This window comes from Nomascus leucogenys, chromosome 5 (genome assembly GCF_006542625.1).
Source record: "Nomascus leucogenys isolate Asia chromosome 5, Asia_NLE_v1, whole genome shotgun sequence".
Classification (NCBI taxonomy): domain Eukaryota; kingdom Metazoa; phylum Chordata; class Mammalia; order Primates; family Hylobatidae; genus Nomascus; species Nomascus leucogenys.
In genome coordinates this window covers 10,694,788-10,719,310 of record NC_044385.1, presented here as the reverse complement: position 1 = coordinate 10,719,310, position 24,523 = coordinate 10,694,788, and the positions used below count along the sequence as shown (strand labels likewise).

Here is a 24,523-nt window from a genome sequence, read left to right as displayed (position 1 = left end):
TAAATTTTTTTAAATGATAGATCTCATGTTAAATATTCTTACCACAGGAAACTAAATTGTTAAAAAGTAAAGAAATGCAGAATAGTGTATTTGTTTTCAAAAACCATTTTTTATTAATTGTGAATATTGCATGACTTTCACATTCTAATTGGATAAAAGTGTGGGGATTTAATTAGTTATTTAACATTAATAAAATTGGTTTGGTGAATTAGCATTTCCTTCTTAAGAGCTTAGTTCAAAGTTTTATATTAAGTTGGACTGCAGTTATTTAGCCACTGATATTCTTATTTTATAGGAGACTAGACACTTATCTATTCATTCAGTTATGTTAAGAAATACCATACCTACTAAGTTGCTGGCACCAGATCAAGTGTAATAAAACAGAGTATAACATATAAAATAGCTTAAAATATAATAGAAGATGACCTGTAAGTCATTGCATTGTGTTTATTCACATTTTATTTGAGCTCATCTTCACAGGGCCAGCTGTAGCGCCTGATACATTCACATTGATATTTCTTAAATATATGAGAAAAAAGATCTATATGGAAGATAAAAGATCTTAACTTAGTCTTTAATTAGGCAACGATTAAAGAGTATTGTAAAGTTTTAGGGAAGAACATTTGTCTTTTGTTTTTGTACCTTGACACACCATATAAAGTTGCCATTGCACTTTGGAGATGACAGTGGTGCTCTGTGACATCTCATAATGAAAGCATGGTTTTCCATTTCATTTTTGGAAAGACATTAACTTTATTGTACTATTTGGTATTAAAATGAATACATTTTGGATACGGAAGAAGTAAGAAAAATTAAGAAGGTGGAAACTACTCTTAACCACCCATTTTAATCTATAACCTTTAAAAATGTTCCTTTAAATATTTACCACATTATACATGCCCAAAACATTTTGCACACCTGCATGCATGCTTGCAGAATAACACTGTATGTGCATATCTGTGCACATCTTTGCAGCAAGACATCACCTATTGCCTCCTCTCCTTGAAGATTTGCTCATCTTGCTCCAAATTCCAGGTTCATGGACTAAGATAGTCAAAAGGCTTTCCTTTGATGTTAGTACATTTTAGGGGTTTATTTGGTTACATTTTTCCGGACTTCCATGCTTTTTTATTGTTGTCTGTTTTTGCTCTAAGAGTGAAAGCGTAGCCACAGAACATCACCTCTTCACATCCTAACTTCCATTCTTATTGAGCATTTGTGATTTTTTTTTTGACAGAATTTATGGCAGGTTCAAAGGGTCATTGCGAAAGATCATATTACAGGACATGGCCCTTTTTGTTCCTCTCCTGGGTCCATTCTTCTTCCACCTTATTTTGGAATAAGAAAACGTACGTTTTTGACCTGGGGAAGCAGTCCCACTAATATCAATCTTCCTCAAGGTCTCTATTTCTATCTCAGTCCCTTATCAAGATATTTTTCCCCAAAATATCAGCTCTCATTCTCTAAGAAATATTCCAAAAAACACAGTTTTCTCCATGCTATACATGTACTTATATTCAGTGTATACATTTACTTTACAGAAATGGAATCATGCTATCAATGTTTTTTTATAGCAGATGTTTTCAATTAATTCTATATTGTGGGCCTCTGTCCTTGGCAGTAACTATAAACCTTCATCAGGCTTTAGCAGATGTACACTTCTGTGCTGAAGGAATGTCACCATTTATTTATGTAGGCACACTTAGGCTATTCCAGTATTTTGCTGTTATAAAGAGTGCTGTGATGAGCTTCCTTGTATTTCTCTGCATACTTTTTCATTACTTTAGAAACTCACGTAACTGATATCTTCTTAACTGACTGGATGAATTATAATAATTCACAGACTCCATTTATCTGTAAAATATATTGGTACGCATTACATGTGCCTACATACACATACACGCACACACACACACACACACACACATGCATGCACCATGTTCAGTAGGTACTCTATTTTACTGAGTTAAATTTTTTTTCATTAGAAATGTATATATTTTCATAGTATATTGAGATTGTTTCATCTTTGACTCATTAACAGGTCTCCTGATATATTTTTGTCTCTTTGGGGGAATGAATCTCAACTTGGATGAAATGTTGCTAATGTATTGTTAAATTTGATTTATAAATACTAAATGTATATTGTTAAATTTGATTTATTAATTTCATTAACATATAAATTTATATATCCTGTCTCTACTAAAAATACAAAAAATTAGCCGGGCGTGGTGGCGGGTGCCTGTAGTCCCAGCTACTCGGGAGGCTGAGGCAGGAGAAAGGCGTGAACCTGGGAGGCGGAGCTTGCAGTGAGCCAAGATTGCGCCACTGCACTCCAGCCTGGACAACAGAGTGAAACTCCATCTCAAAAAAAAAAAGTATATAATATTTTTGGATTTATATTTATAAATAAGAGTTTTTGTTTTGTAATGTGTGCTTTGATATCAGTGTCACTGGTACTGCCTTTGTAAAATCATCAGGGAAGTTTCCTTAGTTTTTTTTCCTCTCCTGGGTCCATTCTTCTTCCACCTTATTTTGGAGTAAGAAAATGTACCTTTTTGACCTGGGGAAGCAGTCCCACTAATGTCAGTCTTCCTCACGGTCATGTGTCACTTGCTCATGGGAATAGTTCTAAGGAATACATCTCGCAAACATGGAACTTACACAAACCTCCGTGTTACAGCCTACTGCACAGCTGCGCTATACGGGATGGCCTACTGCGTGGCTACACTATATGGGATAGCCTACTGCTCCTGGGCTGCATAACCTATGGCTGTACATATGTACAGCAATATGTACAGCATATTACCATACTGAATACTGTAAGCAATTGTAGCACAGTGGTATTTAAAGAAAAGGTACCGTAAAAATACAGTCTTATGCTCTTAAGGGACGATCATTTTATCTGTTTCATTGTTGATGAAATCATTGTTATGCAGCATATGAAGTAGTGTAGAAATTACTTATTTATTGAATATGTGGGAGAAAGCTTTTGGTCTTTGACATACTTTTCAATATTACTCATAATTTATGATTCTGTTTAGATGTTCTCCCTTCTATTGGGTCAGTTTTAGTGAAAAAATACATATCTATATATCTACGTATCTATATCTTGAGACCATTTTACCCAGATGTTCAAAATTGCAGTATAAAGATGTATAAACTGGTTGTGTTTATAATTCCTTTTTTTTTTTTTTTTTTTTTTTTGAGATAGGGTCTTACTCCGTCACCCAGGGTGGAGTGCAGTGGTGATATCATGGCTCATGGCAGCCTTGACCTTCCAGGCTCAAGCAATCTTCCCTCCTCAGCCTCCCAAGTAGCTGGGACCACAGGCATGTACCACCATGCCTGGAAATTTTTTTAAAAATTTTTGTGCAGACTGGGTCATGCTGTGTTACCCAGGCTGGTCATAAACTCCTGGGCTCAAGTGATCCTCCCACCTTGGCTCCCAAGTGCTGGGATTACAGGTGTAAGCCACCATGCCAGGTGTAATGCCCTTTTCTTAATTTTGTCCTTTTTTCCTTTTCTTTTTGATTAAAGTGGTAGTTGGTAGTTAGCTTATATTTAAAAAATAGTCCTTGAATGTATTCTTGATCAATCTTACTATTATATAAATTATTTCCATTTCTAATGTATTAATTTCTACATTTATTGCTACTTATATTTTTTCTATTTTACTGATGTTTATTTGATGTTCTTTTCCTCTATTTCAAAAGATGTATTTACTGTTTTTCACCCAATTGCTTAGCAATTAAAGTGTTTATTTAATTTTGCCTTGAGTACGCTTTTGGCCACTTACCATTGGTTGTGTTAGGTAGTATTCTAATTTTTGATATTTATTAGATATTTTCTATTATGATATTGATTCCATCATTGACCCAAGAGTTATTAAGGAGAGAGTTTAAATTTTAATATGCTTTGGTTTTATTTTCGTTCCTGCTTTTCTTACTAAATTCTGACATAGTTCTGTCAGAGAACATGGTTTATACCATGTCTGTTTGCAGTAAATTTAATGAAATTTTCTTAAATGCCCCATGGCTTATTAAAAGAGTTCATTCTTACACTATTAGTTTCTTTCAAGAATCACTTATGTTATATGTATCACATATATAATTTTAGATAGATAATATGATAATGATATATGTTTTCATTTTAGATAGATAATATGATAATGATATATGTTTTCATTTTAGATAGATAATATGATAATGATATATGTTATATATCTATATAATTTTAGATAATACAATAGATAGCTTATATGTAATTTTAGATAGCTATATATATAATTTTGTATTATATATAAAATTAGTTTTACAAAATCAGAAATAAACTGAAAGGCATGAGTTAAGTCTTAAACAAAAGGGACTCTTAAAATTCAAAAACTTTATCATGTCCTTTTCCCCAATTGCTGTTGTTCTAAACTGGGAACAGATATTCTTGCAGAATAAAATTAGAAGTTCTGCTTAGCACATAGTACTTCTCATTCCTCTGCTATATTCCACCCCTATCTTTTGTCCCCTGTACTCTGCAGTCTGTGAGTATATCTCAGTGGCTGGCTCTTAGGGGAGGCTGCCGGACCCAGAGCCAGAGGAGAGCCTGAGTAATTAGTGTATTAGCTCTTAATCTCTGTACAAATGTCGCAGAGGCTCTATACTCAAAAAAGCTCTTCTCATGAAGTTGGCGTCTTTTCTGTTTGTTTCTTTTCTTACTCTCAGGTCAGATAATAACTTTATTTTTTTTATTTTTGGAAAGAGGAAACGTGAAGGACATCTTTAAGTTTAATTGTACACTGTAACTGTAGGGTCTCTTCCCTCCTGCTCTTAACAGGGAGGTTAACAGGCAGCGGCCTCAAACTTCACTTCTTCAAACTGCTTGCATCAGCTACCAGATTTTCTCTGCTTTTTTTTTTTTTGAAACGGAGTCTCACACCGTCACTCAGACTGGAGTGCAGTGGCGCAATCTTGGCTCACTGCAACATCTGCCTCCCGGGTTCAAGCGATTCTCTTACCTCAGCCTCCCGAGTAGCTGGGATTACAGGCGCCCACCACCATGCCCGGCTAATTTTTTGCATTTTTAGTAGAGATGGGGTTTCACTGTGTTGGTCAGGCTGGTCTCAAATTCCTGACCTCATGATCCACCCACCTCAGCCTCCCAAAGTGCTGGGATTACAGGTGTGAGCCACCACCCCTGGCCTGCCAGATTTTCGATAGTGATTATTCTTATAGAGACATCTTTCTCTCTTTAAATGTCATATTGTCTAAACATCTTGCCATTCTCTTGTAAGCAATTAAACTGTTTCTGAATAAACTTAGGGGTATAAGGGTAGAAAATATTTACCAGGCTTGCTTTGAAAGAATTTAATGATTTTGAAAAATTAAAAGTTTAAAATCGAGTGTATAAACTAGGCTGAAAGAGACCAGAAAAGTCACATAGGAGTTTTATTTAAAATGGGTTGTTCAATCGAAGAAGTGTAGAAAACAGTAGTCTAAGACAAGCTAGAACTGGTTTCTTTACTGCAGAATTTCAGGTCTTTAATATACATTGTGAAGCTCTAAATCCGAGGAAATGACATAAGAAAATAAAAGGATTTCAAAGTTAGTGGCTATTGGTCTTCTCATTCATTATTTAATGTAACATTTAGTTGTATCTCTCTGTATACCTGTTAGAGTTATAATTACTTGTTATATCTCCTAGTATTTTGTGGTTCGTTTTCAGAAAAACTGATTTGCTCTTTTTTTTTGTATAGGTAAGAAAATTGGGCTTGAGAGAGACAGAATAATTTAATCTCATGGCTAATTAAAAGCAATGGGTATTAGAACCCAAGTGAGGGAACTCCCAGGAGACTGGTTTTTCCATTACCCTTTATTATTACCTCCCAATGTGAAATTTACTTTCCAAAATTACATTCCTTCTAATGAGCAGTGGTTTGCTTCAGTCTCAATTAATAATTATTAATTTGTCTTTAATGTCTCAGTGTTGTGTATGTATGTGTATATATGTTTGCATAAGTTTTTAGATGTAACATGAAGATATTTTGTTCTTGATCCAATATTTTAGGGCTGCATATTACCTTATCTCAATTTTCGAGCTAGAAAATCACGTAAAGATGAAATCTATTTCTTCTTTTGCAGCGGCTCTAATTAGAGGAAATCGTAAAAACTGTGCTCAATTTTCTGGCTCCCTCGACTGGTTGATCAGCAGATTGGAAAGACTGGAAGCTTCTTCGGGTATGTTTTCTCGTTTTCTCCTTGTTGTGATAGATCACTCCTATCTTTCTTTGCTTCATGTCCTTTAAGACAAAAAAAAAAAAAAAAAAAAAACTTTGAATGGGGTGTGGTGGTGGAGGCTGAGCTAGGAGGATCACTTGAGGCTAAGAGTTTGAGGCTGTTGTGCCCTATGGCCGCTGCACTCCAATATGGACAACATACTGAGACCCCATCTTTAAAAAACAAAAACAAAAAACTCTGATGTTTGGTGTAATAGAAGTGTTTTCCTTTTAAATTATGTTAAGTATTTTTATTTATTGAAAAATCATTAGTATTTCCATTAGTCATTTCTAAACAGTCATCTAACAATATCATGTCCATTTATATTTTAAAAAGCCTATTTATAAAGCCCTGAAAAACACTAAAGAGCCAGAATTCTCATTCTTTTTCAAATTGATTACTGCTAGTCTATTCTATAAATAAGAAGATCAGTTTGGAGTTCTCATTGTTTTCCTTGTATTCAAAAGATTATTTGGATAGATTGGGGAGAAAATTCATTTTCCAAATCCTAGAGCATAATATTTTATTTAAAGGAAATTTAGTAAATACTAACAAATGGTCTGTATAATAGTAAAATATTTATAGGCAGTCAACCCGATACACCCATCTCTAATAAGATGTTAGTTTTATTTCGGTATTGTGGAGACTTATCATGACTGTGAAGACTTATCAGTGATTTTGGATTTATCACTTATCACTTAAATCAGTGATTTGAACTTGTTAGAACTCTCTAACTCAAACATAATTGTTTGAACTCTCTAGTGTGACAGATTGCCTCAGTGACACCCAAATGAATCTACTGCTCTTCCATCTGTTTGCACAGTATTTCATTATTTGCCTTTCTTTATCACTAATGCCCTCTTATGTTACTTATTTTTCCTCTCAGTTTCCTTCATTAGTAATGAACTTCTTGAAGATAGGGGCATGGTTTCATTCATCTTTGTTCTCTCCGGATCTACCATACCATATGTTTGTTGAATGAATGGATGGATGAACGTTAAAATTCACTCAAAAAATACCACTGTCCATACAAAATAGTTCTGCAACTTTTGCATGATAAAGACCCACTCAGGGACAGGTTTGTTGGAATTGAATGAATAGAGACAGAGAAACAACTATGATCAGAGAGAGTAATTTTAAGTCACAGAGAAAAATTTGTAGAGTTTAGATAGTGGAGGACAAAAATTTGTAGAGTTTAGATAGTGGAGGACAAAAATTTGAGTCACAGTGAGTTCTTGGGCACTGCTAGATCGTTGGGTAGCAGAGTAGCAGAAGTAAGATAGAAATGGAGATCGTTATAATAAAAACAAAAATAATTATGAGATGAGGGTGTTAAGAGTATCATAACATGAATGTAATGACTGTGCATTAATTGCAGAATATATTAAGGAAAAACCTGTAACTTCTAGCAGAAAGAAGTGACCAAACAAGTGGTATAGAAGCAAAGTTATTGTCTGGGCTAAATACCTGAGATTCATTGTCTTGCACCAAGAAAATTAAGGACACGGACACACACACAAGGAGTGAGTTTAGGAGCAGAGGTTTAATAGGCAAAAGAAAGAGAAAGGAGAACAGCTCTCTCAGAGAGAGAGAGAGGGAGAGATGGGGGGAGAAAGAGAGAGAGAGAGGAGAGAGAGAGAGAGACAGAGAGAGAGAGATCCCGAATGAGAAATCTGGCCTGCACCAGAGTGCACCAGATTTTATAGGCAGGCTTGAGGAGGCGGTGTCTGATTTGCATAGGGCCCAAAGATTGGTTGGACCTAGTATGACATTTACATAGGAAGGCTGGCCACCCCACCCTAATCTTATGCAAACGGGCTTTCCACTTGGCAGGTGCCATGTTGCCCGCTCCTTACTGTACACGTGGCTGGCAAGGAGACGGGAACATGGAGCCGCCATTTTGAATATGCCTAGTCCCAGGTGGCCTTTTCCTATTGGCACAACTGCTGGCATTCACACGTGGAAGCTTCCAACTTGCTTGTCTATGTCTGCAGCTCGATTTTGCAGGCTGCTTTTTGTTAGAAAAGAACACGATTTTGGGACTGCTTTTCATTAAAAGGTAGACCTTACCAAGGACTCTTGTACCCTCACTATCTGCCTAAATAATTTCTCCTTAACTCCTGTATCAGTAACAAGATGGTGGCATGGATTACAAAAATGGATAAATGTTTAGGGCCAAGTGTCCAGAATCACTGGAAAGCTACAGAAGACATTTAAAAAATGCTCGTCTCTTCTGCTGGACCCAGTGGTATCTGTAAAGAGATAGGTGCAGGGCAGCCTCAGAGCAGAGTGTTAACACTGGCTCAATCAACTGCACAGCGAAATGCTTAACTCGAAAACAGAGAGAGAAAAGGCATGAACAGAGCCAAGCATCCTTTAGGGTCAACCAAGCACAGTCCAGTGTTTTCAGAATCTTCAGTTTGGTCAGTTACAGGCACCATTTCATCGGATACAAATTATTATTGGCTGTTGTCTTTTTCCAGTCAATCTGTTGATTGCAGGCATTCCTACTGAAAAGGGAAGCCCTGTGCTCAGAGATAACATAATGAAAGTCAAGGGACAGAAGGATCCTTAGAGAATATTTAATCTAACATTCTTACTTTAGAGGAAAAGAAACTGAGGCAAAGAACATTTAAATGACTGACTCAAAAATCTTAGAATTAATTATTGTTACTGCCAAGGTTGAAACTGAGCTCCCTAGCATCAGACTTGAAATACGTCCATGATACTTTGTAGCTCTTGTTTTTTAAGTATCCAAAATATATTTTGATTTTGCTAAACAATTTTTTCTACTGTAGTTAACATTTATTTATGCTTTTAATGAACTGATTTTTCCCCAGAGGAAGTGGTGTTGCTTAGTTTTTAGAGGCAGTAACAATGATGAGATGCACATGTATATGTATATAACTTATTTCAATTGTGCTTTGCTAAGTGCATACATATGCATCATTTTTTTCTGTCTGTAATAACTCTGACGTTGCTGAACACACACTCTCCTCATCTTGTTAGTGCCCTAGCTGCAGATTCGAACTGAAGAATTCTTGAGTAGAAAAGGGATCAAAAGTAGCGTTAATTGTCTTCCTGGGATCTAGACCTTTCTAGTCTTTACTGCCTTGGCAGGTCTCCAGTGCCTTGGTTGTTTTGGTTGACGGCTGGCCTGATACACCTAGTTTACCATTGCCAGATGCAGAAAAATGCCTGGGATTGCCTTAAAAAACGATATTGGAAATGAAGTGATGAATCATAGGTGAATAGTTAAATTATATTACAATATTTTCAGTTATAGGTATTGCAAAGAATTGTTTAAATGTATATCCTGAAATATATTTAGAATATATTTTTAAGTGAAAATTCATTTTTAGAATGTGTGATAGGATATATTTTTGTAAAAAAAAAAGTGAAGATAAAAGAAAGTAGAAAGAAATAAATGAAAAAAGGAAAGAAGGGGCAAAAACCCTGTGTAATATGTATATATGTCTCTGCATGCATAGGCTGTAGAAATATGTACACCACTGTTTACTTTGGTGACCAAGCAGTTCAAATTAGAGGAAAGAAAAAGGGTAAAACACTGGGTTCTCTAGGACAGGGAATTGCTTGTCAAAACTTGTGATAAATAGCAAATGGGAAGTCACTAGACTCAAAGGATAGAGAAGAAAGGGTCTAATGAACAGTAACACCAATTATTTTTTCCACCTTCCTTTTACTTTTTTTTTTTTAATTGCTTTTTCTATTATACTTTACATTCTACCACTAATTTAGTGGCACGGACAATAGTGTTATCTACCCGATAGGGCTGTTAGGAGGATTAAATGATTAATATTTGTAAAGTACATAAAAAAGTATTTGGTGGCCGGGTGTGGTGGCTCACACCCGTAATCCCAGCACTTTGGGAGGCTGAGGTGGGCAAATCACCTGAGGTCAGGAGTTTGAAACCAGCCTGGCCAACATGGTGAAACCCCGTCTCTACTAAAAACACAAAAATTAGCAAGGCGTGGTGGCAGGTACCTATAATCCCAGCTACTGGGGAGGCTGAGGCATGAGAATTGCTTGAACTCGGGAGGCAGAGGTTGCGGTGAGCCGAGATTTCACGACCGCACTCCAGCCTGGGTGACAGAGTGAGACTCTATCTCTCTCTCTCTTTCTTTCTATCTATCTATCTGGCATATATGTACTTATTAAATTAGATCTGTCCATCCAATAATTCCAGTTAGATTCTTACAAAGTTGCCTGGCTGTAGATATTACACATTGTAAGAGGCCTTTTATCAACATGGTGTTCAGCTGCAAATAAGGGAAAGTTCTACTACCCTGACCCAAACTAGGAAGGAGCTGGGCAGTCAACAGCACGTGAGTTCCATGCCATCGACCACCCAGGCTCCTGCCATTTCTCCTTTCTTCAGTCCCTCCTTCCTGTGAGTTGTTTTCTCTAATGCTGGCAGATGGCTGCAGCCTACCAGTTACTGCATCTTTACTCCAGGCAAGAGGATCGAGGTAGGACTCAACCGACGGAGATACTGATAATGACCAGCATTATCTCTACATTTACATGGCCAATAGATAGCCCTCTCTAATATTATTACAAACAGTAATATCTTTTCAACATTTCATGAATTTACTTCCAAATATGATTTTACACTGTCATGAATCATAGCTCCTGTCATTTCTGTTGTCAACAGTGAGGAAAAAAAGCTCATGAATATGGAAAGGGGAAAGACGTGTGAGTAGAAACACAAACGGCAAAGCTGGAGTAGAGGCTCTGGGAGTTGACAGGTGCAGGAAGCTGAGCTGCAGTCAGCCCTGACTGTCAACTGTGTGTAGGTGTGTGTGAGGGACACAGAAAGGAGATACACACACACACACACACACACACATATACACACACACATATATACATACATACATACAGGAATACCCCTACCTGTTGGGCAAGGGGTTTGAAACAGTTTCGCTTGTCCTAACAACATAACTGGTTTTACCTAAAGCCTTTCCCACTCAATGTTCTATATATGCCTGGGGCCACAGTGATTAAGAAGTCGGAGTGAATACCTTTACATACGATCAGAAAAATATTTAAGGCTTGTGAAGAAGATTGTGTAGATTGCCTAACTCAGTGCTCTTGAACCACATTCTCCCCTCCCTTCTTTAGTTTGAGAAGCTGAAAAGCAAAATTCTCAAAATCTTAACCTCACTTAAAACTGCAGGTGCCCATGTGCCCCATTCTGGCCTGTAATATCAGCTAAACTCCCTGGGAGAGCTTTACTTCCCAAAGAAAGCCTTTCTAGGAGAAAGACTCAGGCCCTACCTCTATCTCTGGAACAAAGATGCAGTAACTGGTAGGCTGCAGCCATCTGCCAGCATAAGAGAAAACACCTCACAGGAAGGAGGGACTGAGGAAAGGAGAAATGGCAGGAGCCTGAGTGGTCGATGGCATGGAACTCATGTGCTGTTGACTGTCTGGCTCCTTCCTAGTTTGAGCCAGAGTAGTAGGACTTCCCCTTATTTGCACCTGAACACCCTGTTGATAAAAGGCCTCTTACAATGTGTAATATTTACAGCCAGGCAACTTTGTAAGAATCTAACTGAAATTACTGGACGGACGGATCACATTTAATAAACATGCGTATGCCAGATACTATTTTATATGCTTTACAAATACTAATAATTTAATTCCCTATAGGATAGGTAACATTATTGTCCCTGTCTAATAGATGAAGGGACTAAGGCTCAGAGAAATTCAATAACTGAGCTAACTCAGAACCAGCTCCCGGAGCCAGGCAGTTTGGCATCAGTATCCTTGATCTTTATCACCCCACTGTGTTCTCTAAAGATTCTTACTGAGTATGAGATTATGAATGGAAATTAAAATATGTCTAGTTATATTGATGGGGTGTTCTCTTATTTTGGGGTTCTGTTTTTGTGGGGTTTTTTATTTTTTAATAAGCTAAAATTTCTAAGCAGGCTTTCATGGGCATTCTCTTGATCTTATTTTCTTTGAGCCTCCTGGTGTATTCTTAAATTCCCCAATTATATTGACATTTTTAAATACCATGGTGAGAAACGATCTGAGGCCTCAAAGTTAGGAAATAAGAAAACGTGTGGGTGGTGGGAGTAATAAATCATTTATAGTGGAAGTGGAAGCGAAAATTATACAGAGGCACATTAGCAGCACCAAGGGAGTTTTTAAACATTTATTTTAAATTGACAAGCTATAACTGTATATACTTGTGGGATGTTATGATGTATGTGTATAATATAGGATGATTAAATCGAGCTAATTAAATATCCATAACCTCAGATACTTGTCGGTTTTTGTGGTGAAAACACCAGTGACACCGGTCGCTATACTAAGAGTATCTGATCAGTTTATACGCATGACCACACTCTGAATTCCTTTGGGGAATGAAAGATAAATTACATCTTTTCCCTGACTTCTTATGTGTCTAGTGATTATGTTGCTGGGCCAAAGTTAATTGAAAACACAAAAGATTGGTATGAGTAAGTACAGTTGATTGAGCTGATGTATTTCAGAATAGTGGGTTTTTCTTCAGTATGTTCTGAGTCCTTGAAATACTATTTGGGGACAAGAGATAGCTGACTAAAAACAGCTAGTCAGGAGGCTACAGAGTTTTCTGAGTTTGACTTTTTGTGCAGTCTGTTCCCTGCAGTTTTGCAGTGATGAAAGTGGTCTCTCCTTGGAATTCCTGCCATTTCTTCCCCTCCCTTACTAAGTGCAGTGAGTGAAGTCCTGTCTGGGTTTAAGCCAAAGAAGGGGTCTTTGAGGCTGGTCGTGGTGGCTCATGCCTGTAATCCCAGCACTTTGGGAGGCTGAGGTGGGCTGATCACCTGAGGTCAGGAGTTCGAAACCAGCCTGGCCAACATAGTGAAATCCCGACTCTACTAAAATACAAAAAATTAGCCAGGCGTGGTGGCGGGTGCCTGTAATCCCAGCTACTCGGGAGGCTGAGGCAGGAGAATCACTTGAACCTGGGAGGTGGAGGTTGCAGTGAGCCAAGATTGCACCACTGCACTCCAGCCTGGGTGATAGAGTGAGACTCTGTCTCAAAAAAAAAAAAAAAAAAAAAAAATGAGCCTTTGAGTGGTCTCCAGATACCAAAGCTTCATGCTCATGTACAGTACAACTTGTGGTACCTGTAAATAGGATGGTTTAAAGCTTCCAAAGTCCTTACAATTCTTTCTTGCAGAGTATAAGCTCATCATTTTTCAAAGATGAAAAAGTTGTAAGCTGTGGAATAAATTGTGCCATAATCTTGTGTAGCAGGAAGTTTTCCTCCTTGATATTTACTTCAGTATGAGCAATTGAATTAGAAAGAACAAGAGCTCACATGGTATGTATTGTCTGAGATCCGTTATCAGTGATGCAGAAATCATAGCTAACTGATTTGAGTAGTACCAACAATTCAGGCAACACTATTGACTTTCTCCAGGGTTAGTTTGGAGGTGGGATACCAGCAACCCGTGCTCATTCACTACTTTTTTCTGATTTTATTTCTCCCTTTGCATAGCCCTTTAGGGTGGCATTCCACGAAAATCTTAGTTAGCCAGAAGAATAAAAGAGGAAGTCTTGTCTCGTAAAACCCACCAAATCCACTAAGGGCTTACTTGAGAAAAACTGCTTATTAGAAAACAAAATCAACCGGGTGTGGTGGCTCACGCCTGTAGTCCCAGCACTTTGGGAGGCCAAGGCAGGCGGATCACGAGGTCAAGAGATCCAGACCATCCTGGCCAACAAGGCGAAACCTCGTCTTTACTACAAATATAAAAATAAGCTGGGCGTAGTGGTGTGCACCTGTAGTCCCTGCTACTCAGGAGGCTGAGGCAGGAGAATCGCTTGAACCTGGGAGGCAGAGGTTGCAGTGAGCCGAGATCATGCCACTGCATTCCAGCCTGGCGACAGAGTGAGACTCCATCTCAAAAAAAAAAAAAAAAAAAAGAAAAGAAAACAAAATCACAACCAGTGATGTGATTTGCACTTCCACCTGGCCTGTTTCTAGTCTCCTTTGGGAACTGAGCTTAAGTTTCACTGTCAGGGACAGAACTGAAGTTTTGGCTTTTAGGCACTGTTACTGACAGATGGCTATTTATTACCATTGTCTGGTCTGATTGCATCTTGCTCATACCATTCTAGTTATTAAATATTTTTAGCATCACCCTTGGTCAAGTAATTGCATTGTGTCAGTTGCTTTCCGTCAACTTTAAGTGTCTATGACCTACGTAAGGTACATTGTCATGGCTTAAAGCCTCTGTCTGGGTCTGAGTTCATAGATGCTTCTCTGCATCGTGAGTAACTTAGTCCAGTCTTCTCAAGCCAACTTGCCTCTTGATGGCCCTTTTAGTACCTAAGCTTTTAAAGTGAGAGCATATGAACACAGTAGTCAAAAGAGGGAAGTCATTCACCTCCCACCCAAATGTTCCATCTGCAGTATCAAGGCAGGGTGCACCATTGTCCAGGCAGTCCCCTCAGGGTCAGTGTGATATAGTGAAAGTAGTCTTGATGGATATTAGCTGAGGTGCTTTGGCAGCCATGAAAGGTGCCTGCTCTGGAGAGAGGCGACCAGGATGAGGTCTCAGAGTGTAGTCAGCCCATTAGGATACAATGTCCTAATTGTGGGCAATGGGGCCTGTCCCGAAGTTTCCTACTATTTCATTATCAAAAGCAGGGTTCATCCCTACCAAGACTGACTCATCAGAAATGGCAGCTCATTTTAAAATCATTCTATTTCTACCTTCTTTGCTGCTATGTTTAGGAGAAGGAGAGCTCATAGGTTACAGGTATGGATTTTGGAGTTCGACTGGCCTAATTCCAATCCCAGCTCCACCGTTTATGTAATAGCTGTACGACCTTGACCAAGTCGCTTAGCTACTCTGTGCTTCCCGTTTTTTAACCTGTCAATGGGAACGGTAAAAATATCTGCCTCCAAGTGCTCTTAGTGACACTACAAATGTGCTTATTAAATTAAACGTATAAAAATACCACAGTACACACCTAGCACCTTTTATTTTTGGATTTAGCAGTTGTTGGTAGCTACAGGATTAATTCGATTTTATTAAAAGCAAGGTTTTCCCATGGTCACACTGCTAGGATATGATATGGAGAATTTCAGATGGAAACGCATAATAATAGCAAAGGCTGATACAAGTTTTACTGTGTTTTGGATACTGTTCTAGTCTCTTTAAATATATTAACTTACTTAATCTACACAATAACTTTATGAAGTGAATAGTATTAGTATTCCCATTTCACAGCTAGGAAACTGAGACATGGTGAAATTGCCTTTCCAAGGCCAGACAGCATGTAAGCCACCGAGGCAGGCCTTAAGGGACCCCCCTACCCTCGCTTACCATCTGGCTGCAAATTTCATACTCTTTCCCTTCATAATAGATAATGTCTCAGTTGGGGGCCAGCGGGATGGATAATGATGGAATGAGTGTGCGCTGTATGTTATTCCAATGTGATGAAGAAATACACTAACTCTCTCATGTAAATAGACAAGTTCAATTGTTGCAGATTTGTAGAATTTCAGAGTGAAAGTGAAAGTGTTTTCTGGAGGCTTCCTAACCCACCTAGCCTCCCTTGTGGCCTTACTACCCCTCTCTTGAGTTACATTGGATAATGCAGACTTAGTGGCGAATGATTCAAAATACCACTCTTCATTAAATCACGAAGTGTTTTGGTCTTCTGGTAGTACTTTCTCACATTCTCAGGTCTGAAGTGATTTGCTCAGTTTTCCAAAAATACATCCACTTTGAAATGCATTAAAGTTGTTGTATTTCACCCTACACATACTGATATATCTCACCACTACATACCATTCTGCACACAGTGCCCTATCTAAAATTGTGCTTTTTGTCAATGTATTGCACAACCTTTCTCCTTCCCCTTACTTTACACTTGCTAACTACAACAACTAGGCTACTCTATGCACCTTTATTTGTTTTCTTTGCGATCACTGGGAATGATGCCCTTGGTTTGTCTTTATACTGCAGGAGAACTTTTAAAATTGATGTAACGATGAAGCTGATGCTATGCTCAGTTTACGTTTCTGCCCAAAATGATAGCTCTCAATAAATATTTGCTGCTTTGAGGTACACATCTTTTGGAAGAACTGATTAATCTGTATTGGTCTTGCTCCAGGGGATCCATCTTAAAAAATGCTCAGGTGTATATGTCTTGTAAACCTTTGAGTAAGGCTTTAGAGCAAACAATTACATCTGCCAGCATTTCTGTGGGTACTGACGTGTCACAGGGAGACCCAGAGTCTTAGATTTTTGACCTTTATAATGACTGCATAGTTTTTAATTGTGCAACCAAGGAAATCTTAAGTGAATTTAGGGCACTGTGCTGAGAGTGTCATATGCATTACTCCACTGGATTTCCACAGTTACTCTATAAGGTAGGTTTTATTATAATTTCCATTTACAAATGAAGAATCTGAGGCTGCACAGCTCAGATGTCACCGTTTCAAGGTAAAAGGAAACCAGTGGACCTAGGATTGAACTTCTGTAGTCTGTAAGCTCTATGAGAGCAGGGATGAGGCCAATTTTGCTCCTCATTTTGCTGAAACCCTGGACCTAACACAGTGAATGGTCCATTTGATGTACTCAGTGATGCATGAATGAATAAATGAAAGAGACCCCCAGAAAACCAGAACCATGAATGTCAACAGCAAGATAGGCATATCTGGCGTGGCATGGTGGCTCATGCCTGTAATCCCAGCACTTTGGGAGGCTGAGGCGGGTGGATCAGTTGGGGTCAGGAGTTCGAGACTGTCCTGGCCAACATGGTGAAACCTCGTCTCTACTAAAAATACGAAAATCAGCTGGGTGTGGTGGCACGCACCTGTTGTCCCAGTTACTTGGGAGGCTGAGGCAGGAGGATCACTTAAGCCTGGGAGGCAGAGGCTGTAGTGAACCAAGATCATCTCAAAAAAAAAAAAAAAAAAAAAAAAAAGAATATCTTGAAGTATTAATGATTTCCTATCTGGCATTCAGCATTCTCTTAGGTTTTGAGATGTGGCAATTTATACAAATAAATGTTTGTATGGAATAAAAATTCTAATACCGTTACTTGTTGTATAATGAACTGCTTTTAGTTGACATTCTCTTTTCTTTTAACTGGACTTTAACTTCTATAGTTTGTCTATTTTTTATAAATCACGGTTCCTTAAACTGAAAGCAGCAAACCATCAGAGGCCTAATTAAGGCTGCATAGTACATTATAATCACAGTGCTCATTTTATGTGTTTTATTTCAGCTAATTTACTCCAGGAAACTCTTGACTCATATTCATCTTTTCTTCTAATAAAAGACTCTTGGTCCATCATTTCTGTTTGTCTGTTTTGCAAATGCATCCATGATATTCCTTCATTCTGTATATGAATAATGATGTGATCCACCTTTTATCTTCACTAACTTCCATTTTTATTAATTTTTCTCTCCTTTTCCTAATTTTGCCAAGCCTTGTTATATTTTAATTTTAACCTCTGTTGCTTTTTTCTCCTTTTTGGAGCTTTATGAGTGCTCAAGATTTAATGGGCTTATTTTCTTCTTTAGCCACAAAACCAGCATAAAAATATGAAGCATATGTAATTATGTATTTTGGTAATTTGGCTTGAGCCCAAATCTCTTGGAATTGTTATTTTTAAGTGTATGTATATATATATATATATATATATATATGTCAATTTATTTTTCTCCCTCTATTTGTGTGACTTACAGAAACTCTATTTAGAGTAATGTATTTATTTCATGAGTTAACCCCCTGTTAACAGGAAGCAAAATGTGCACTGCTTCTTTTTTCTTTTCTTTCTGATTATTTGTAAAGAATAAAAAGTTAAAAAATCATTTATCAGTTTATCTTATATTGAAACTCAAATGATTTCTTGACTTCAAATTTATACCCATTTTAAACAAACAAAAACATTTTTCTCTGGCTCAGTGGTGATTCAGTTTGTGATACACAAAATTCACTGCAAACATTTAAAAAGATGTGTTGTAATTCTGCTATATATTGACTCATTATTCAACCCTTGCTGTTTGTTTTGGGTAGACCCAATGCTCTGTAGGAAGAGCAAACTAAGCTTCCGGTTAGCGCAAATTAGAAGTTTCTGTAGTTCCTGCTTTCTCATTTTCCCTCACGGTTGTGCTTACTCTTGAAAATAAGACAACTTCGATGCAATGCATAAGTTGTCACTCATTGGCAGTTTAATTTAAACTCGTGGAAAAAAACAACAGATTTGTGCCTTTACAGAACCCTCTCAGATGCACAGGCCTAGATACAAATTATTGCTTTTACACGTAACTCAGATTCTTTCCCTTATAGCCTCACCATTGCTGTGTAGCAAAAAAAAAACCCAAAAAACAAAAACCACCTCCCAAACTCCTTGGATCTTGTGCCAACATGGAACTAGCTAGACCATGTCTTCTCTATAGCAAATTGCTGCTTACTTCATTTGCATGTTTTTCTTTTTTCATGATGTTCGTGCCATAAGAAGACATTCCTGTTAACCAGGGGTGCTTTATGCTTTGTTTTAGCATTTATTAAACCCTAAGTCTTAGTTGAACTTTCACTATTTTTTTAATTTTATGAGTACGTAGTAGGTGTATATACTCATGGGACACATGAGATGTTTTGATACAGGTATGCAATGTGAAATAAGCACCTGATGGAGAATGGGTTATCCATCCCCTTTCAAGCATTTCTTCTTTGTGTTACAAGCAATCCAATTATGCTCTTCAAGTTAAAGAGTTAATTGTACATTTAAAATGTGCAATTAAGTTATTATTGGATATAGTCGCACTGTTGTGCTATCAAGTAGTAGGTCTTACTCATTCTTTCTATTTTTTTGTACCCATCAACCATCCCTACATTCCTCTAGAGCCCCCCGCTATCCTTCCTAGCCTCTGATAACTATCCTTCTACTTCCTATGTCCATGAACTCAAATGTTTTGATTTTTAGATCCCACAAATAAGTGAGAACATGTGATGATTGTCTTTCTGTACCTGGCTTATTTCACTTAACATAATCATCTCCAGTTCATCCATGTTGTTGCAAATGACTGGATCTCATTCTTTTTTATGGCTGAATAGTACTCCATTGTGTATACGTACTGATTTTCTTTATCCATCCATCTGCAGATGGACATTTAGGTTGCTTCCAAATCATTGCAATTATGAACAGTACTGCAACCACCATGGAGTGCAGATATCTCATCGATATACTGATTTCTTTCTTTTGGGTATATACTCAGCAGCGGGATTGCTGGATCACATAGTAGCTCAATTTTTAGTTTTTTGAGGAACCTCCAAAATGTTCTCCATAGTGATTGTACTAATTTACATTCCCACCAACAGTGCAGGAGAGTTCCCTTTTCTCCATACCCTTGCCAGCGTTTGTTATTGCCTGTCTTTTGGATATAAGCCATTGTAACTGGAGTGCAATGATATCTCATTTTAGTTTTGATTTGCATTTCTCTGATGATCCTTCAGTGCATTTTTGACTCAACTCTCCTGTAATCTCAAGAATGCAAAACTTTCTGTGGTTCTGCCCATTTGCCCTCCTTGTTTCTCTGTGTCTCACTGTGTCTCTCGCCAAGGTCTAACAGGCTGGTTTAATTTCTCCTGATTTACTAATTTACCTGATTTTATTTGAATAACTAACTTTGATTCCATGGCTTCATGCTGATTCAATAGATATCTCCCCTGAATTCTCCTCTGATCGGTGTTGTCCATTCAGCATTTCTCTACCTCTTACGACTATCATCACTGCTCAGCAAAGGAGCATATTGGTAATTCTTCCCTGTTGACTTGGTTTCATTTGCCTTATTTTATTTCAACCATAAAATTATAGCAAGTACTTACATAGCATTGCTTTGATCCAAGCTCTGTTCTAAATGTCTTACATATATTGCTATTCATAACAATTTCCCCTCTCCCAGGCACCATTATTACGTCCATTTCATAGATGTGGACACTGGGGCACAGAGATGTTAAATAATTTGCTAAAAACCTGCGAGGACACAAAACTAGGCACATTGGCTTACATCCGTGCTTATCACCAGTATATAACACAATAGAACAATAATGATACCTCTTAACTATGATAGTTCCCCATTAAGCTTTGTAAATACCAAGACTACCAATCAATTACTCTTCTGTTTCAGAATGACGGTCTGTCACATCCCTAAATTGTTTGCATTCAGGAATGCAAATGTCATTCATGTTCTGTGTGTTTCCCTGTTCTTTCTAGTCATTTCCCAGTTTACTTCCCCATCTTTTTACTTGTTATGTCACTTTATTTAATTACTCAGAGGTAAAAGACAAATTTTCCTACTTTCAGTGAAATGTCAGTGAAATCTGGGGATATTAATAAAAAGGTTCTGACCGAAAAAGTTCTAACGGGTTTCAACTCCCAGGTAGGAGGGAAAAAATCCTCAAACAATAACCTGTGGTTTTAATAATTTGTAATTCGTTGGGTCTCTGACGGTGACTTCTTTCGCTGATCTGCTGTGGACACCGCCAAACTCTTTGACTGGCACTGTATCTCCGGTGTTTCCTTTACATGGGGCAGTTCAATTCCTACTAATTAGCACTCAGCTGGAGTCTTCCTGATTGCTTACCTCTAGCTTAGACGAAAGGGTTTCCATGTCATGATTTTCAAGTGGGGCCAGGTGCTCCTTCTGGAGTAATCTTTTGTCTTTTTACTCCTACTTGAAATAGAGATGGAAAAGAGACTTGCCTTCTCCCAGAGCAGAATCACACTCCTGTATCCTTCATGAATAGAGAACTAGTTTCCATCTAAATCCACATACATCTTGGTGTTCTGGGATCATTTTGACTTTGTTTTATTTTTGCAAAACAATTGTAACCATAGGTGGGAAACAGTACCATGGCGGAGTGGGGCATAGTGGTTTCCAGGTCGGTGGTTTTCCTGGGCTTTCCGCAGTGATCATGGGAGCACCAGTGTCATGGCTTGCTTTGTCCCCACGTTGACCTCCTGTGCCTGTGTGGCTACCAGTCTAATTCCATTCCCTTCTTCTCCCAAATGTAAGCTTATGCCTACTTGCGATGGGGCAAAATCCCCAGGCTAGATTCTTCTTGGTAGGTAAAGTCAACCTACATACAGCACTGTTGCCCTGTGGCTTGTTTCTAGTTTTTCTATACAGATTCGCAACAAATTTTGTTCAACCTCAGACAGCCTGAGTTGTGACCTGTGAATATACAATAGCAAAGTCAACTTTGACCTCTAATGAAGTTCCTACAGATTTGTAAGTCAAGTAACAGAAGTCTAAGTCTATCAGTAAAAAGCAAACAGGACCACGTTTTCTTGGTTACAAAAAACATGATAAGGAATATTCTCTACCCATCATAGCACTTGGCCACCGCTCCCAATACCATTAAGTTATTCCTAGACATTTAGTTACATCCTTGGAGATTTTCCTTTCTCATGAGAACATAAATAATTCACAGTTACAACCATAAAAGTTTTAAGGCAAATGGCTAAACACTTGCACGTATTAAACATGCAGTGCCTGCAGCCTCAATTTTGTGTTCTACACACAAACAGCACAGAAATTTGCCTAATTCACCAAGTAAAATTTTTCCTCAAATTAAAACACAGGTAAGGAAATCCTAGCACTAAGAAACATAAATTCTCTATATTATGTCTTCTGTCTTTTCTACCTTTAAAATAACAGTTTTAAATAAAATTCTCCAGATATAAAGTATGTCAGTTATTCTATTTACACTTAACAGTTATCAATCTTGTTATGAGTAACTAAACAAATGGCAGATTTATTTTGTTTAAACAGAATGTGAGAACCAACAGTCCATTTATATTCATTCACTTAGTCATTTGGCAAACATGAGATGGCTTTCCCTGGGTCAGAGTGAGCTGGGTGACAAGGAGGCAAAATTAAATCAATATCTGCTCTCAAGGGCTGGTTCTGTAACGGGGGATTGAAATGAGAATTTTAAAAATGTGAATGTGCTTGTTACTACAAAAGGAGGAATAATTAATTCATCCCAGGGAATTGGTAAAGGCTCACCAAATGAGGTAACTTTCAACCTTCGCAAGCTGATTGAGATTTTGCAGTCTTAGAAGGTGGGAGTGTATTTAGATCTGAGAATAACATCAGCAAAGGATTGAAGGTGGGCAAGTTCCTATAAGTTTCAAGAGGGCCTTGCCTGTCTGGTTCACTGCTGATCCCATTCCTTGGAACAGTGCCTGGTAGGTGCTTAATAAATATATATGATGCATATGTAGGTATACATATTAATTGTTTGTGGGAGGAAGTGGCAGGAATTGAGGCTGCAAAGGAAGGTTGCACTATCTGGTATAGGGACTGATATTCTATGCTAAGGGGAGTGGACTTTGACCTTGGAAGGTCTGGGAAGCCATTAAAGATTTTAAGCAAGGGAGTGACATTAATTAAATGTGTGTTTCAGCATAACCGCCTACAGTTTGGAGGATGGGTTGGGGAGGGAGGAGAAACTGGAGGGGAGGATATAGTAAGAGGCTATTCAGTGAAAGGAGAGGATGAGTTTAGGAGATAAATTTGGACACAGGATTAATGAATTTTAACAATTAGATTTAGGAAAATGAGAAAGTGAAAGAGGATTCAAAAATGACTTCAGGTTTTTGGCTTGAATATATGGATGGACGATGGATGAGAGAAGCAATTTTACATATATACGTACAAAGAAAGGTGTTATGTTCGGCTTTTGGAAAAGTTAGTTGGGGGTACTTAGAGCCATTCTCATTGAAATGTCCCGAAGATAATTAGGAGATGATATTTGAAATCAACCTGGAATAGTCATCCTAAGTTCTTGTTACTGCTCACTACTCAGGTAAATCATGCATATTAAATGGCCAGTACCCTGAGACCAACCCTAGTTTATTGCTGTACAATATTGAATTCTAATATAAACTCTCAGTACTGTAATTTGTGTGTTCTGTGTGGCAACTGGCAGGTTTTGTTTATGCTTATTCCAAATTTATGGAATGAAAATAAGTTTATATAACTTGAATGAAGTGTAAGACTTAAAAGTCTCTTTCCATAGATTAAAAGTTAATTATAGTTATATACCGTAGAGAGGAAAGGCAGCTAATGTTACTGGCCATTTGTTGTCAGGCCTCATTAAGTTGCATGAATTGAATAAGTATTGAGATTTAGTGGCAGAAATACAAGGTAAGTAGATATTACTTCCTATTGTTTTATGATTCTTTTAAAATATGTTTCTTACTATAAAAGTTATGCATGCTCATTTCACAGAATTTATGAAATATTGGGAGAGAAGTATACAAATCCAGCAATAACCAAGACTAACCTTTTTAGGTAATAACTTCTGGTCTTTTTTAAAATATGTGTTTTATACAAATGAATATATTTTACATAGTTGCAATTATAATGTATATGTTATTTTGGATCTACTCTTAAAAAGTTTCATTGGTTATTATATATTTCTATGATATTAAAAGGTTCTCTCAAATCATTTCTATAAACTTATTAAAACGTAAAATTCAATTGTTTTGCCTTATTGTAATTGGTTGAGATTTTTTTAAGTAATTTGTAGTATATTTATAATTCTTTCATTCCATAATACTGTTATGATCTGCCAAGCTTTTAAATTTGAGAATCTAACCATAAGCTCCATGACTATAGCTATTTCTTGGTCTTATTGAATGTATTTAGTATTTAGTGATCAAATGGTTATAACTATTGATATTATAATCTTCACTAAGCACTGTTTCTCTGCATCATTTTTCACCCAAGTGTTCAAAGCATATATCAGCATAATTTAAATATACACATAATATTGTATACCTATTCCTTTTTTTATTTAAAAATGGACTGTTTGGTGTTTCTCATTTGTTGTCCTTTAAGAATTTTTTATTATACAAAAGCACATTTGCTGTTTATTTCAATAAAATTAAAAATCAAATTTATTTCAGGCTGGGTGCTGTGTCTCGTGACTATAATCTCAGCACTTTGGGAGGCCAGTGGGAGGATTGCTTGAGCCCAGGAGTTCAAGACCAGTCTGGGCAACATAATGAGACCACCCCTATCTCTACCAAAAAAAAAAAAAAAAAAACTCAGCATGGTGGCATGCACCTATAGTCCCAGCTGCTCAGGAGGCTACAGGAGGCTAAGGTGGGAGGATTGCTTAAGCCCAGGAGCTTGAGGCTGCAGTGAGCTATGATGATGCCAATGCACTCCAGCCTGGGCAACTGAGCAAGA

The 24,523-nt window shown here is 37.6% G+C and overlaps 1 protein-coding gene across 6 annotated transcripts in view; it reads left to right on the top strand.

Annotated features, from left to right (window-relative positions):
• Positions 1–24,523, top strand: part of RYR2 (ryanodine receptor 2) — a 787,631-nt gene that overhangs the window by 417,142 nt on the left and 345,966 nt on the right. For all 6 annotated transcript variants that reach the window (XM_030812625.1, XM_030812626.1, XM_030812624.1 and 3 more), the window contains one exon: positions 6,132–6,227. In XM_030812625.1, the coding sequence (XP_030668485.1) occupies positions 6,132–6,227 (96 nt within the window). The remainder of the gene's footprint in view (positions 1–6,131; positions 6,228–24,523) is intronic.